The 13,520-nt window shown below is 53.9% G+C and overlaps 1 protein-coding gene across 3 annotated transcripts in view; it reads right to left on the minus strand.

Annotated features, from left to right (window-relative positions):
- The window catches only part of LRP5 (LDL receptor related protein 5), a 118,663-nt gene that overhangs the window by 83,674 nt on the left and 21,469 nt on the right, over nt 1–13,520 (minus strand). For all 3 annotated transcript variants that reach the window (XM_037838364.1, XM_037838365.1, XM_037838366.1), the window contains exon 2: nt 1,029–1,425. In XM_037838364.1, coding sequence (XP_037694292.1) covers nt 1,029–1,425 — 397 coding nt within the window. The remainder of the gene's footprint in view (nt 1–1,028; nt 1,426–13,520) is intronic.

The raw sequence follows: 13,520 nt of genomic DNA on the forward strand, positions 1-13,520 counted from the left end.
GCTGAGTGAAAGGCCAGACACAAAGGGACAGATATTCTGTGATTCCACTTCTATGAAAGATCTAGAATAAGCAAATTCACAGAGGCAAAAAGTAGATTAGAAACTGCCAGGGGCTGGCGGGGAGGGGTAATGGGGAGATACTGCTTAATGGGCGCAGAATTTCTGTTTGGGGGGATGGAAACTTTTTTTGGTGATGGATGGTGGCGATGTTGCACAACATTGTGAATGTATGTGTAAAGGTGGCTAAAATGGCAAATTTTTATATTATGTATACATTACCACAATTTTAAAAAATCCCACCTGTGCTGGTTTGGATGTATTATATCCCCCAACACGCCATGTTCTTTGATGCAGTCTTGTTGGGACAGACGTATCTGGTCTTGATTAGGTTGGAATCTTGGAATTAGGCTGTTTTCATGGAGATGTGACCCACCCAACTGTGGGTGATCGCTCTGATTAGATTATTTCCATGGAGGTGTGGCCCCGCCCATTTAGTGTGGGTCTTAATTAAATCACTGGAGCCCTATAAGAGCTCAGACAGAAGAAGCTGGAGTGCTATGGCCAAGAGAGACATTTGAAGATGGCCGTTGAAAGCTGACACTAACATATGGAGAATGCCATTTTGAAACACAACCTGAGAGGAAGCAGACGCCAGCCACGTGCCTTCCCAGCTGACAGAGGTTTTCTGGACACCATTGGCCATCCTTTGGCAATCGTACCCTACTGTTGATGCCTTAGCTTGGACACTTTTATGGCCTTAAGACTGTAACTTTGTACCCAAATAAACCCCTCTTATAAAGGCCAATCCATTTCTGGTATTTTGCAAAATGGCAGCCTTAGCAAACCGGAACACCATCTAACTAGCAAGGGGAAATAATTCACAGCAACAAATTTTGAAAAGTGAATTCACTCTAAGATAGCCATGTTTTCTCCGAAAAAGAAACTTAGGTTCAGCTAAATTGCAAAGGGAAGCCGTGCCCCCTGCCCCACCCTGGCCCCAGCCCCAGGAGGGGCAGCACTGGCCTTACCCATGGGCAGGGTCCAGGGCGATGGCCCTGGGCTGGTCGAGGTCCTGCCAGAAGAGGACCTTGCGGGACGCGCCATCGAGGTTGGCCACCTCCACGCGGTTGGTCTCCGAGTCCGTCCAGTAGAGCTTCTTGCCGATCCAGTCGCAGGCCAGGCCGTCGGGCGACGCCAGGCCGGACACGAGCACGTCCTGCACCGCGGCGCCTGTCCGGTTCAGGAAAGTCTGCTTGATGGCCTCCTCGCTCACGTCCGTCCAGTACACGGCCCCCCTGGAGAACTGGAAGTCCACGGCGGCCGCGTCCTCCAGCCCGCTCACGACGACGGTGGACTCCAGCTTGGCCCCGCCGGCGTCCACCAGCCGCACGTCCCGGCGGTTGGCGAAGAGCAGGAGCGGCGAGGCTGTGGGGATGGAAGGGAGAGAGTGAGGACCCCCGGCCATGCTGGTGGGCACACGTCCCCGGGACCAGCCACCCCAGCCCCCAGCAGGCCCCAGGTTTCGTTGCTCAGAGGCGCGTTCCACGCAGCAGAGAGTCACTGTTTCTGATACCAATGATGCTCCAGGAGAGCAGACAGGTGATTGGGGCTTCCCGCTAAGCACATGGGGCTCTTCCAGCCACACCCATAAACTTGGACACCACCCAAGAGGCCACCCAGGTTCTGGACGGCGGCGGGGGCCTCGCTTTGCTCCCAGGAAGCCACAGCACCACCGTCAGCCTGATGACGGCTGTGGTTCCATCCACCCTACCAGGGGGAGGGAGTACACAGCCCTGGCCATGTCACCCGGCTGAGACCTGGCTGGCAAAGGGGCCCGGCTTCGAGGTTCAGAGCCCCCGGCCCAGGCTGGACACAGCTCTGAGATTCCCTGACAACCCTGTGGCCAAGGTCCGGGCTCAGGCCCCGTCCTGGGACCGTGGCCTCAGCGTCTCACCCATCTCTGCATCCCATCTCTCCTCCACCCTGATCCCAGTCACCCCCAGGAATAACAGTCTTAAAGGGACACCCAGGATGCCACTCCCCAGCTCAAACACCTTCAATAGCTCCCTGTGACACTGAGAACTGCCTCATCCACTCCTCTCCCTGCTACCAGCCCAGCCCCAGCTTCTCCACCCTGCACACATGCTTCTCTCCCTGCTCCCCGACCCCTCGGCCCCCTCTCCCTTTACAGGTGCCCTCCCCCCACAGAGAAGCAGGGGTCTTGCCCCCACAGTGCACAAATGAAAGCCTGGAGGGGCCTGGAGACCATCACCCCATGGGGTAGCTTGGTCCAATGAGCCACCCTACATACACACACACACACAGAGACGCACACACACACACACACGCACGCACCCCAGAGAAACCCTGAAGCCTGGGAGGGGAGGGGCTGCTGAGGTACAGGCAGACCCCCTGGAGTCGGATGTGCCAGACCCAGACCCAGACAAGAGTGAGCGAGGATCCCAGGGCCCCTCGGCTGCCCGTCGGGCAGAGCTTCCCGCACCATTATGGTGTCCTGCGCTTCCAACCGTCCACACCGGTGGGGACTGGGCTGGCCACACACACCCCAGGAAACCACTAGGGCTATTCTATGCTCCCAGGAGCCCATTGGTGTCTCCTGCAGACATGGGGCCCAGCCAACCCTGCACCCCCAACCCCCATGAGATGCTTCACTGGAAAGCAAAGTCAAAACAATTTCACTACGGCACCGAAAACCACATAACCAAATCCTACAGTCGGCCAGTCGGTTTCATGTTAGCAGGGGAAGGGTCTGCGGCCTCCACGTGGCCACTGTGGGGCAAATCGTGTCCCCTCAAAAGACATGCTTGAGTCCAGGCCCCGGTCCCAGGTCCGTGACCTTATCTGGAAATAGGGTCTTTGAAGATGTGATTCATTAAGATAAGGCCAAACTGGATCCATTTTTAAGTGAAATCCAGTATGACTGGGGTCCTTACAGGAAGGCAGAATTGGGTACAGACAGACAGACAGACGCAGAAGAGGCCACGTGATGTAGCGATGTGGCCACGAGCCAGGGAACACCACGGAAGGCCAGAAAACCCCAGAAGCTGCAGGTGACAAGGAAGGCTCCTCCCCGACACGTTTCGGAGGGTGCGTGGGTTCTGGACCTCCAACACCCAGAACCGTGCGACAACACAATTCCATCGTTTTAAGTCCCCCAATTCTTAGTCCTTTGTTATGGCGACCCCGGGAGACTGTCACCAAGAAATCAAGATTTAACAAATAACTACAATGACTGAATCATTTGATAGATGCCTTTTTCTTACTTTCTAGCATATTATAGAATAGCCAAGAAGAAATTCCCGGAATTGCTGAAACTCACTGAATTGAAAATTGTAAAAACCTCGTGACTGGCCACGCTTGTACCCCCTTCATCTGTTTTACAACTTTGGAGTTTTATGATCACAAGGACAACCCCCTAACGCTAATGAAGGAACTTGAGTCAACCCAGAACTGTCGGCTGACTGCAGTGAAGTCACTTTTTCTTCTAACGGCTACTCCGGCTTAGTCCTAGCTTCGCTGGGCTCCTTGGTGTTCACAAACTGTAGCTGTTTACACTTGTTAATGGTAGCAACTCCATCTCCCCTTGTTTGAATCTGAAAACACCCTAAACTCCTTAGACTAAAATCTTAGACTCCTTACACTAATAGAGACAGATTTTAGGCCCATAGGCCATATCTGTTCTCCTTGCTTCACTTTGCAATAAACTTGCTCCCTTTGAAACTGGGTGCCAGAGATTGGCTGTTAAGCGCATTGGGCAGAGAACCCAGTTTCATGGGCATTGAGCCCGTGACAGTGGCTACCCCTCGTTTGCATGCAGATGCTGGGGGCTGGGGCCCTGCTGCCTAAAGGGGCCCCTGCCTCAACTCCTGGCCCTCCCCTTTCCAGGTGGTCTCCCCGGGGGTCCGTCCCCCCTGCCACTTATCAGGCCCACCCAGCCCTGTGGCGGGAAGGGACGCTGTGACCGTCAGACCCAGCGGGGCCGGGCTGCCAGACCTCTCCAGCAGGTGACCACACACAGGGCCGTTTGTCCCCCCTCACGCCCTCACACCCCAAGCAGGTCCAAAGAGGAGACCCGTCACCGGGAGCTGACAGCTCTTCCAGTTCCCCGGGGCACCCCCAGGCGTGCACCTCGGGGTCCTGGGTCTCCTCATCCCTACTCCCCAGGAGGGGAAGGGAAGGCCTGGGAGGGGCCCACACGGTCAAGTTCACGGCCTCGGGGACCTGGGGCCTCAGTGCCTGGAGCACGGCTTTGTGTTTGTAGAAATGCACTGCTTTTCCCCCCATGTAGGACATGACTCCCAGGGGTGTAAATCTCCCTGGAAAAGCAGGACATGACTCCCAGGGACGAATCTGGACCCAGCATCATGGGATTGAGAACATCTTGACCAAAAGGGGGATGCAAAATGAAACGAAATAAAGCTTCAGTGGCTGAGAGATTTCAAATGGAGTCGAGAGGTCACTCTGGTGGGCATTCTTATGCACTATATAGATAACACTTTTTAGGTTTTAATGTACTGGAATAGCTAGAAGTATATACCTGAAACTACCAAATTCCAACCCAGTAGCCTTGACTCTTGAAGATGATTGTATAGCAATGTAGTTTACAAGGGGTGACAGTGTGATTGTGAAAACCTTGTGGATCGCACTCCGTTTATCCAGCGTATGGATGGATGAGTAGAAAAATGGGGACAAAAACTAAATGAAAAATAGGTTGGGATGGAGGAGGATGATTTGGGTGTTCTTTTTTACTTTTATTTTTCATTCTTATTTTTACTTTTTCTGGTACAAGGAAAATGTTCAAAAAATATATTGGGGCGATCAATGCACAACGATATGATGGTATTGTGAACAGCTGATTGTACACCACGGATGACTGTATGGTATGTGAATATATCTCAATAAAATTGAATTTAAAAAAATGCATCGCTTTTCTGCACGTGTATACTCCAACAAAAAGGCTTTAACAACTAAAAATGGCATAAAAGCTCCCCTCCCAGCTGCTGACAAGAATGCTCCTCCACATGCTGGGGTCCCACCGGCCTCCTGCCCACCTGCCCCCTGCAGCCTAGAGGGTCCCAGCTTCAGGGCAGTGTGTGGCCCCTGGAGAGGTGAGAAGGAAGGTGGGGGGGACTCTCAGAAGGGCCTGGGTCGCCCCCACAGGAAAGAGGCTCCGGCAGCCATACAGGCCCCATGTTGGGATGCAGCACCCAGTGCCCGGAGGCCAGGCTGGGAATGGGGAGCGGTGTCCATGCCCAGCGTCAGGGAGGGTCTGCCTGGTTACAGGAAGAAGGAATGGAGAGAATCAGGGAAGACTTGGGAGGAGGGGTTCCACGGAGAAGAGGGTGGGGTGCAGCTTGAGGGCCCCTTGGCATGGGCAGGGCTAAGCCCTGACAGACAAAGGCACCCCACGGCACCCCCAGGCGGCACCCTAGTCCCCCAGCCACCTGGCAAGGGGACAACCAATAAGCCCATTTCACACACGAGATTCACGGAGCCTGGCTGTCTCTGGGCTCCCGACAGCCAGGTCTCCGGCTTATCCCTGCTCATCCAGCAAAGACTCATTCTCCTGGGGTCCAAGTCCCACACGTGGTTCTTGACATTTTGAGGTCACAAAGCCACCCCCCCAAAACACGTGCACGCAACATGCACATACATGCAGGCACACACACACACAGCGCAGTCTGCAAGGCCCCCACATCCCCCCTACCGGCTCCAGCCCAAGAACCCCTTGCTAAAACCAAGCAGGGAGGAAGGCCGCTGACGAGAGCCCTCTACCCTCATGGGCTCCCCTGGGCCCGGTGGACGGCACAAGCACCCCAGCACCACAGGTGTGCAGGCCGGGGACTGGCCCAGGTGGCAGGGGCTGGAGGGGCCAGGAGTCTGCAATCCCAGTCTCCGGGCCCAGAAGTGGGGGGCAAGGAGGGGAGCCAGGGCACAGCTCCAGGAAGCTGCCCCAGGCACAAAAACCCCTCCCTCCCTCTGTTCTTTCTCCCCAAACTGGAAAGACAGCATTTTCCACAGGTTTTCACTCTCGCCAGTTCAGGTGCACCCTTCAAAGGCCGGAGATGGAGGGTGTTTTTAATTTCCTGTGCTTTTGCCAAAGTAAGCCTTGGGGACAGCCGCCCCGGAGAGCCAGGGGTGGGCAGGCGGCACATTTCCGAGGGAGCAGGGCGGGCACGGCCGAGCTGGGCACAGGCCTGGCAGGCAGCTCTTTCCAGGAGGAGTTGCTCCAGCTTCTAAGGCATCTGGAAACAACCACACACTTAATCCCTAAGTTTTAAGATGAACCCACATCACTCTCCCGTCACCTGGGGAACCGGCTTCCCCTGGAAGGACCTGCAGGGGCCCCCGGCTGCGGCGAGTGGGGCGACGCCTCGGCCTGGGTGGCATCCCCATCCCGCCCGATCGGCACAGGAGGGACCTACCCCCACTCCTCACCTCACTGGCCCTGAGGACCCCGGCTCGTGGCTGGGGAGGGGCACCAGGTACCCATGTAGGGGGTCCCTGGCATCCTCCAGCCCCCTCCTCTCCCGAAGGTGGGAGAAGCTAGGGCTGGATGCAGGGAGACCAGCCCTGCCTGGGGCAGGCAGGTGGAGCAGGGCCAAATGGGGAAAAGAGAAAAGAGCAGAGTAGAAAGATGCAGAAGAGGTGTCGGGAAAAGAAGCCTGGAGGAGTGGTTTTCTAAGCAGAAAAAGAAGGGAAGGAAGGAGACCAGGAGAGAGCCGGGCAGGCGGGCGCTTCTGCCAAGTGTTCCTGGCTCAACAGACATCTCTGAGCGTCTAGAACACGCCGGCACCGCCTGGGTGCCGGGACTCGGGACCCAACAAAGAAGGCACTCCGTGGTCCTGTACTCCAGAGGGAGAAACAGACAGACAAGCCGCATAACAAATACAGACTTAGCGCGTTAGGACACAGACACTTGGGGAAGACCAGAGCAGGGTAAAAGGGGTCGGAAGCAGGGATGCCGTTTTAAATACGATGGTTCACGCAGGTTTTGCTAAGAAGGTGCCACCTGGGCAGACTTGAAGGGACGAGGGAGGGAGCTGTGTGCACACCTGAGGGATGGGGTCCCCAGCAGAGGGATTAGCACGTGCTAAGGTCCTGCAGTGTGCGTGAGGGGGCAAGTGGCAAAGGCTGGGCCCAGTGCTCCTGCCCCTCCAGGGCCCTGGATCTCTCCCTGAAGCTCTGCAGCTCCCTGTGGGTCAGGAGTCACCTGCGTAAATCCCCCAGGTGAGGAGAATCAGCTCGTGAAAAGGTGTGCTGACCTGCCTGACGTCCCTCCACCCAGGTGACGGCCTGTGCAAACCTGGCCTGAGCTTCTGAGCAGAGAGAAGGAATCCCAGGAGGAGAGGGTGGCAGGAGGTGGCCTGGCAGGGGCAGAGATGGAAGGAGGCGCCGGGGACCCTCCCGCAAGCTGCAGAGCGCAGCTGGGGCTGCACTTTCGAGCCTCCCAGCCCGGGAGTGGCAGACAGACCGAGAGCTGGGGCTGCCGGGCCCAGCCACCACCACGCTCCAGGAGCCACGCGAGGCCACCAGGACAAATAAACACTGTCATTCGGTTGTCACAGACATGGGAACAAGCCCTTTGGAAACACTGTAGCAACTGATGCTAAGGACCATAAAAAAAGTTAGTTCTCTTACCCAGCCATCACGGTCTCAGGAATTTATCCCAAGAAACCCTGAAGGGAGGAACAGGTCTAAGTCACAATATTTGCTGCAGCTTTATTTGTAATCACAAAACATAAAAAACGCTGTATCTCCAACATCAGGGGTAACGAGGCTGAAGTTCACTCTCTCAGTGGAACCGGTATATCCACTAAAGTAATAAACGAGAAACTGACAGTGGCAGCATCAGAAACTATTTGATACCATGTCAGGGAAAACACACACAGAACTCTGGTTTATTCTAGAACTGCAGTTTTGAGCAAGTAAGAACAAAGGAAAGGTGACCTTGCTGGGTGGATGAGTCTAAAGGCAAACTTGTTTTAAATGTTTGAGCCCTAAATCCCATGGGTGTTCCTATGAAGTTATTTGTGCAAATATTTTTTTCAGGACCAGGTTACAAGTGCAAATGGACCGGGGCGGCCCTTGGAGTGTGGAGCCTGCAGACTGTTCAGGGTGACCCCTCAGCGTACAGGGGTGGTGGGGTCCACCATGGGGCAGGGGGGACCCTTCCCATCTCTGACCTCCACACCCTGCCAGGAAATGGGGATGATTACAGCACCTGCCCATCGGCGATGTGGGCACAGGGGCTGCCCAGGAGCCAGCTTCCATTTAAGCACACAACAAACCCAGCCCCAGAGGTGAGGGGCATCCTCCGGGACCCCAGCCAGCTCTGCCGCCCAGGACAGCACCAGGCTCTGACATCGCCCGAGTGGGGCCTCCAGCGGCAGGATTCAGGCAAGATTTTCCTCTCCTCACTGAGCCACGGTTTCCTCATCTGCAAGGCCATAAGGGACACCTGCCCCGCAAAGGCCCCACAGCACCCTCACCTCGGGACACCCCTCAATCTCCTGCGGGCTCTCCTAACCTCCCTCCAGGTTTAGGGGGTGGGAACAGATAATTCCATCCTATTTCTAGTTTGGGTGCACGTCTGAGGCACCCCAGAACACACAGCAAATCGGTATCAGAGGAAGGCCAGCTCCCTGCACCTCCAGCCTGAGTACCGGGATTTGTTATTAATTCATGGTTCCTACCACAAAAGAATCGAGAGTTTGAAAACCCAAGAGCCAACTGTCCCATTTCACCCCATGTAAGCATATCCGATATTTATATATAGAATTCATAACAGATGTCTGTGCTCCCTTTCGGACAGCCTATATTTTACACTGTTTACATGGTTACACTAAACACAACCCAATTCGAGGTAACCCAATCTTTTGCTACTATACCAAAATAAGCAGCATTTTTAGTGCAAGCCTTATTTATATTCACCAAGCGTTACATTGGGCCCCCAACCGCTCATTGGAGCAGGCCCAAGCCTGAAGTTAAGAGACGAATTTATTAATCCTCCACGATCCCTTGTCCAGCGTCAGCCCTACAGGGAAATCTGAGAGGCGAGACGTGAGGTCTGTCTCCAAGGAGCTTACAGTTTAGTTGGGCACATACATGCACAGACACGCAATTAAACAACCACTTAAGCAAGAGGAAAAGAAAAAGCCCAAGGCAGGCTGAGAAGGTTAAGCTGTGGGTGGGGCCTGGCAGGCTTCCTGGAGGAGGTGACACAAAAGCCTTGAAGGACAAATACAACCCGACAAATGTCATGCCTGCCCACCACGCAGCTCAAGTTAACAAATTCCACTCATGACAGCTCACCAGCAACTTCTCGAGCCCTGACAGGGCTCTGGCTGCCTTCAAGGTGAGCTTCTCAAATGAGATCTTCTCGCTGGGCACCTCCTCGCACCCCCATCCCTGGGGGCCAGAGTTCCACCCCACCTCTGCCCCTGCCAGGTGCACACTTCCAGGGACGCCTGGGTCTCCTTCCGGCTGCCTTGCCTGTTCTCCCAGTTGATTTGCCCAGCCCCACGCCAGCACCGAAACAAGGATGGCTTCCGAGTGGGCCCTGACACTCAGGCAGGCAAGTCCTCCTGTTCACCTGCTTCTGCGATGTCCAGACTCTTCAGGGCCCATGACTCCCCCTTACACTTTTTAGAATCAGTTTCCCAAGTCCCACAAAAATCTTGGTGGAGAATTCTGTGACCCTTAATTGAAGATTGCTACAGCAGGAAACAGAAAAATTTCGTAGCTTAGGCCAGTGGGACTGACGCACACACGGCAATGTTTATCGATGCTTTTTGCAGCTCGGCTTCTGGAAGCAGAAGCTTGGTCCAAACAGTTCATTAGACTGTGATGCAGTTGTAGCAGCAATGTCACACACTGCTCAAAACAACAGACTGGAAGTACAGTGACAGCCTTCAGCCAGGATTTTGTTTTAAATGTTGGCCAAATATGCTATTTATGTTAAGTGTCGACTCGTCACTTCCTATTTCACTGGATGGGCTACAATCCAACACTTCCGTGTATTCTGAAGCTCAGATGCTCCTAGACACACATGGAGGGGCCCCTTCAGGTGGCGCCTACATCCTTTCGACTGGACCCCTCGATTTATGAGCACCTCTTTACCTTCTGGCACAAGGTGCCCCAGCCCTGGGCTCGGCCTTCTCTCCGAGGTTCCTTTTAGTGGAGAGTGATCTTTAGAAAGCAAGATCTGGGCTTTGGGAGTGCTCCTTGCTCCCGGGAGCACATCCTTCTAGACCCTCCCAGCAGATGAGCGAGGAAATGCAGGTGCGTACATATGGACACTTTTATACACACACGTGTGTATTTCCATGCGTAGTTCGGGGGCGGGATGTAAAAATCCAGGAGTTCCTGGTAGTACCTGCAATTCCCATCTGACACCTCAGGGCTCTCTGGCCTTTTCCCATCTGTGTTTGTAATCACCTTCTCCAAAGCATGAAAGCCGGCTCTCACTGCTATCGTCAGCACACTGTCTTACCTGCTCCTTGGAGCCAACCTCCCCCGACTGAGGCAGCCAGCACCTCGGCGCCCCTACCCCACCTTGCTTCTGGAAGGCCAGGCACCAACATCACTGGCCTGGGAGGGGACGGGGAGCTGGGAATCACACTGACTCTTTGGGGGAGACTGACATCTCCGCAGTGCTATCTCCTTCTTCCGTATCCTTCTGTAAAGTTTTACTATTTTGTGCATACAAGTCTTGCACCACACTTCTCAGATCCTAGGAATTTTATATAAAATTTGAACCATAATTTCCTTTACAATAAAACTAGCACGGCTGTAACAAAGACAGACTGCAAAATCCCCACAGATTTTTTTTTAAGATAAAACATGAAACTTCAAAGACACTCGGATTGGCGGGTGGGGTGGGGGCTGTTTAAGCCACGTGGAAGCCCCTCTGTCTGTAAAGAGGAAAGTTCTGTTTCTCCTTTAAAAGGAAATGTTCGAAAAGCAGAAATTTGGCTGAAAGGATGGGGACCAAGGAGAAATCTAAGCAGGCCCCCAAAGCGCAAGGAAGGGGGTCTCCCCAGTTCCGAACCCAGCAAAGTTTTGGCCCTCCCTTCAGAGTCCAAGATCAAATACTTGTCAGCCAGGAACTAAGTTCAGATATCACAAAATGGCCAAAAATATTAATTTCTGTATTCTCAGCCAAATCATGCCTTAGCTTCTCACAGAACTTTCCTCAACTTAAAAGAAATATTAAATATCCCAACTCATCTGTATCTCAACAGTGAGTTCCTTGAGGCCAGAGACCTTCCCCAATCCCAGCCTCGATCCCCTGCACCCAGCTCCTGGAGGCGCCCGGCGGCTGTGCTCCTCTCGTGCACCTTTACACAGAGCTGGCAGCCACAGTTCCAGCAACAGACTCACGTGCTGTAACTTACACTTCTACCCAACGCTCAACTCAGTGATGCAATCCTGCAGTTGTCTACACATGGCAAACAGAGGACTTGAGATTTACATTGAGAACATCTTAGGTTTCCTTTAACTGGACAGACGTCCTGCCTTTTACGGAAAGCTCAGCAGACTCGAGGTTGTGGCCTCCCAAGGACTGAGCCTGAATGGAATCCTCGATGACATCTCCAAATACCTCAGGAATGAGGACTCCTCCCCAGCCCCTCTCCTGTGCCTGAACCACCTATAACCCCCCAAACACCACCCATCTACCCATCCACCCATCCACCCATGCACCCACCCACCATCCACCCATCTACCCATCCACCCATCCCTCTATCCATCCATCCACACACCCATCCATCTACTCACCCATCCAAGCACCCATCCACCCATCCCTCTATCCATCCATCCACCCACCCATCCACCATCCATCCATCCACCCACCCACCCATCCATCCATCCATCCACCCACCCATCCACCCATCCACCATCCATCCATCCATCCATCCACCATCCATCCATCCTCCTCAGGACCCACTGAGACAGGGCACACACTCAAATGCCTCTTCTGGCCCCCCAAGGCTCTTCTACATGGAACCCCACTCTCAGCAGAGGAGACCCCACTCTTCTCCACCCCAAGGAAACCCATCCTCATCTCCGCACCTGGCCAGATGCTACCTGACCTTCAAGACCCAGGTGAAAGCTGACATCCTGCAGGGGGCTGCCCAGCCAGCCCCAGCCTGTGCCCGTCTCCTCAGAACCATGACAGGCTGAAGACCCCCAATAGGATCCCCATGTGGAATGGGACCCCTGCCTCCAAGCCTGGCCCAGACCTCCGGCTTTCTGGCAGAGCCCCCACCCCCACCCCGCTGCCTTCTGCCCCACCGATTCCAGGGGATGTCACAGTAAGAGTTACCCACATTTGCATAACAATAATGAATAAATTATCCCATATCTTGCCCCGAATCCAGAGCAGGTGCAGCCAAGCTTGGCGTGCAACCGAACCCGTTCTGAAGGACCAGGGGCCTCTCCCCAAACCAGGCTCAGTGACGAAGAGCTCTCATCACCACGGCAAGGGTGGGGGAGTGCAAGAACACCCAAAACTATTCCTGGGGGCAGGTCACAACCATGGTACCTTATGGGGCAGGGGAGCCTGGGGATGACTGGGAAGCAGTGTGAGGAACCTTCCAGAGCTACAAGCTTTCCTCCTGACCAGGGCTCAAACGCTGAGCCGCACCTCCGGCCTGTGCATGTTGCTGGCTGCAGGACAAAGGCCGGACCCTGCTCTGCGCCCCTGAGCAGGACGGCTCCTCCCCATCTCCTGGGCCACACTCACACTCACCCTCGCACACACATACACACATGCATACTCATACTCGCATATACACAATTCACATACTTGCAAACTTGCACACACACATGCACTCTTGTATACTCACTCGCATACACACAATTCACATACTTGCAAACTTGCACACACACATGCACTCTTGCATACTCACTCACATACACACAATTCACATACTTGCAAACTTGCACACACACGCACTCTTGCATACTCACACTTGCATAGACACAATTCACATACTTGCAAACTTGCACACACACATGTACTCTTGCACACGCACTCGCATACACACAATTCACATACTTGCAAACTTGCACACACATGCACTCTTGCATACTCACACTCGTATAATCAGTTGTGCACACTTGCACATATAGACACAGTCATACACAGTTGCATACTGTCACATACACACATTCATTTGCACACTCATACACCCTCACACACATATCCACACACACGCATACATACATGCACACCCACACACATAGATACATTCACACACGTACACACGTACTTGCACACTCAGACTCATAAACACTCCTACACTCACGCACTTTAACACATTCACATTCACCCACTCACAAGCACACTCACCCAACTTCACACCCTCACGTACACACACCTCACACTCAAACTCTTATACCCTTGTGCACATTCACACCGCACACATCCACAATCATTTGTGCACACTCAATCACATACACAAATACACACACACTCAATCACACACACAGCT

Source organism: Choloepus didactylus, chromosome 6 (genome assembly GCF_015220235.1).
Source record: "Choloepus didactylus isolate mChoDid1 chromosome 6, mChoDid1.pri, whole genome shotgun sequence".
In the NCBI taxonomy this organism is placed as follows: Eukaryota; Metazoa; Chordata; class Mammalia; order Pilosa; family Megalonychidae; genus Choloepus; species Choloepus didactylus.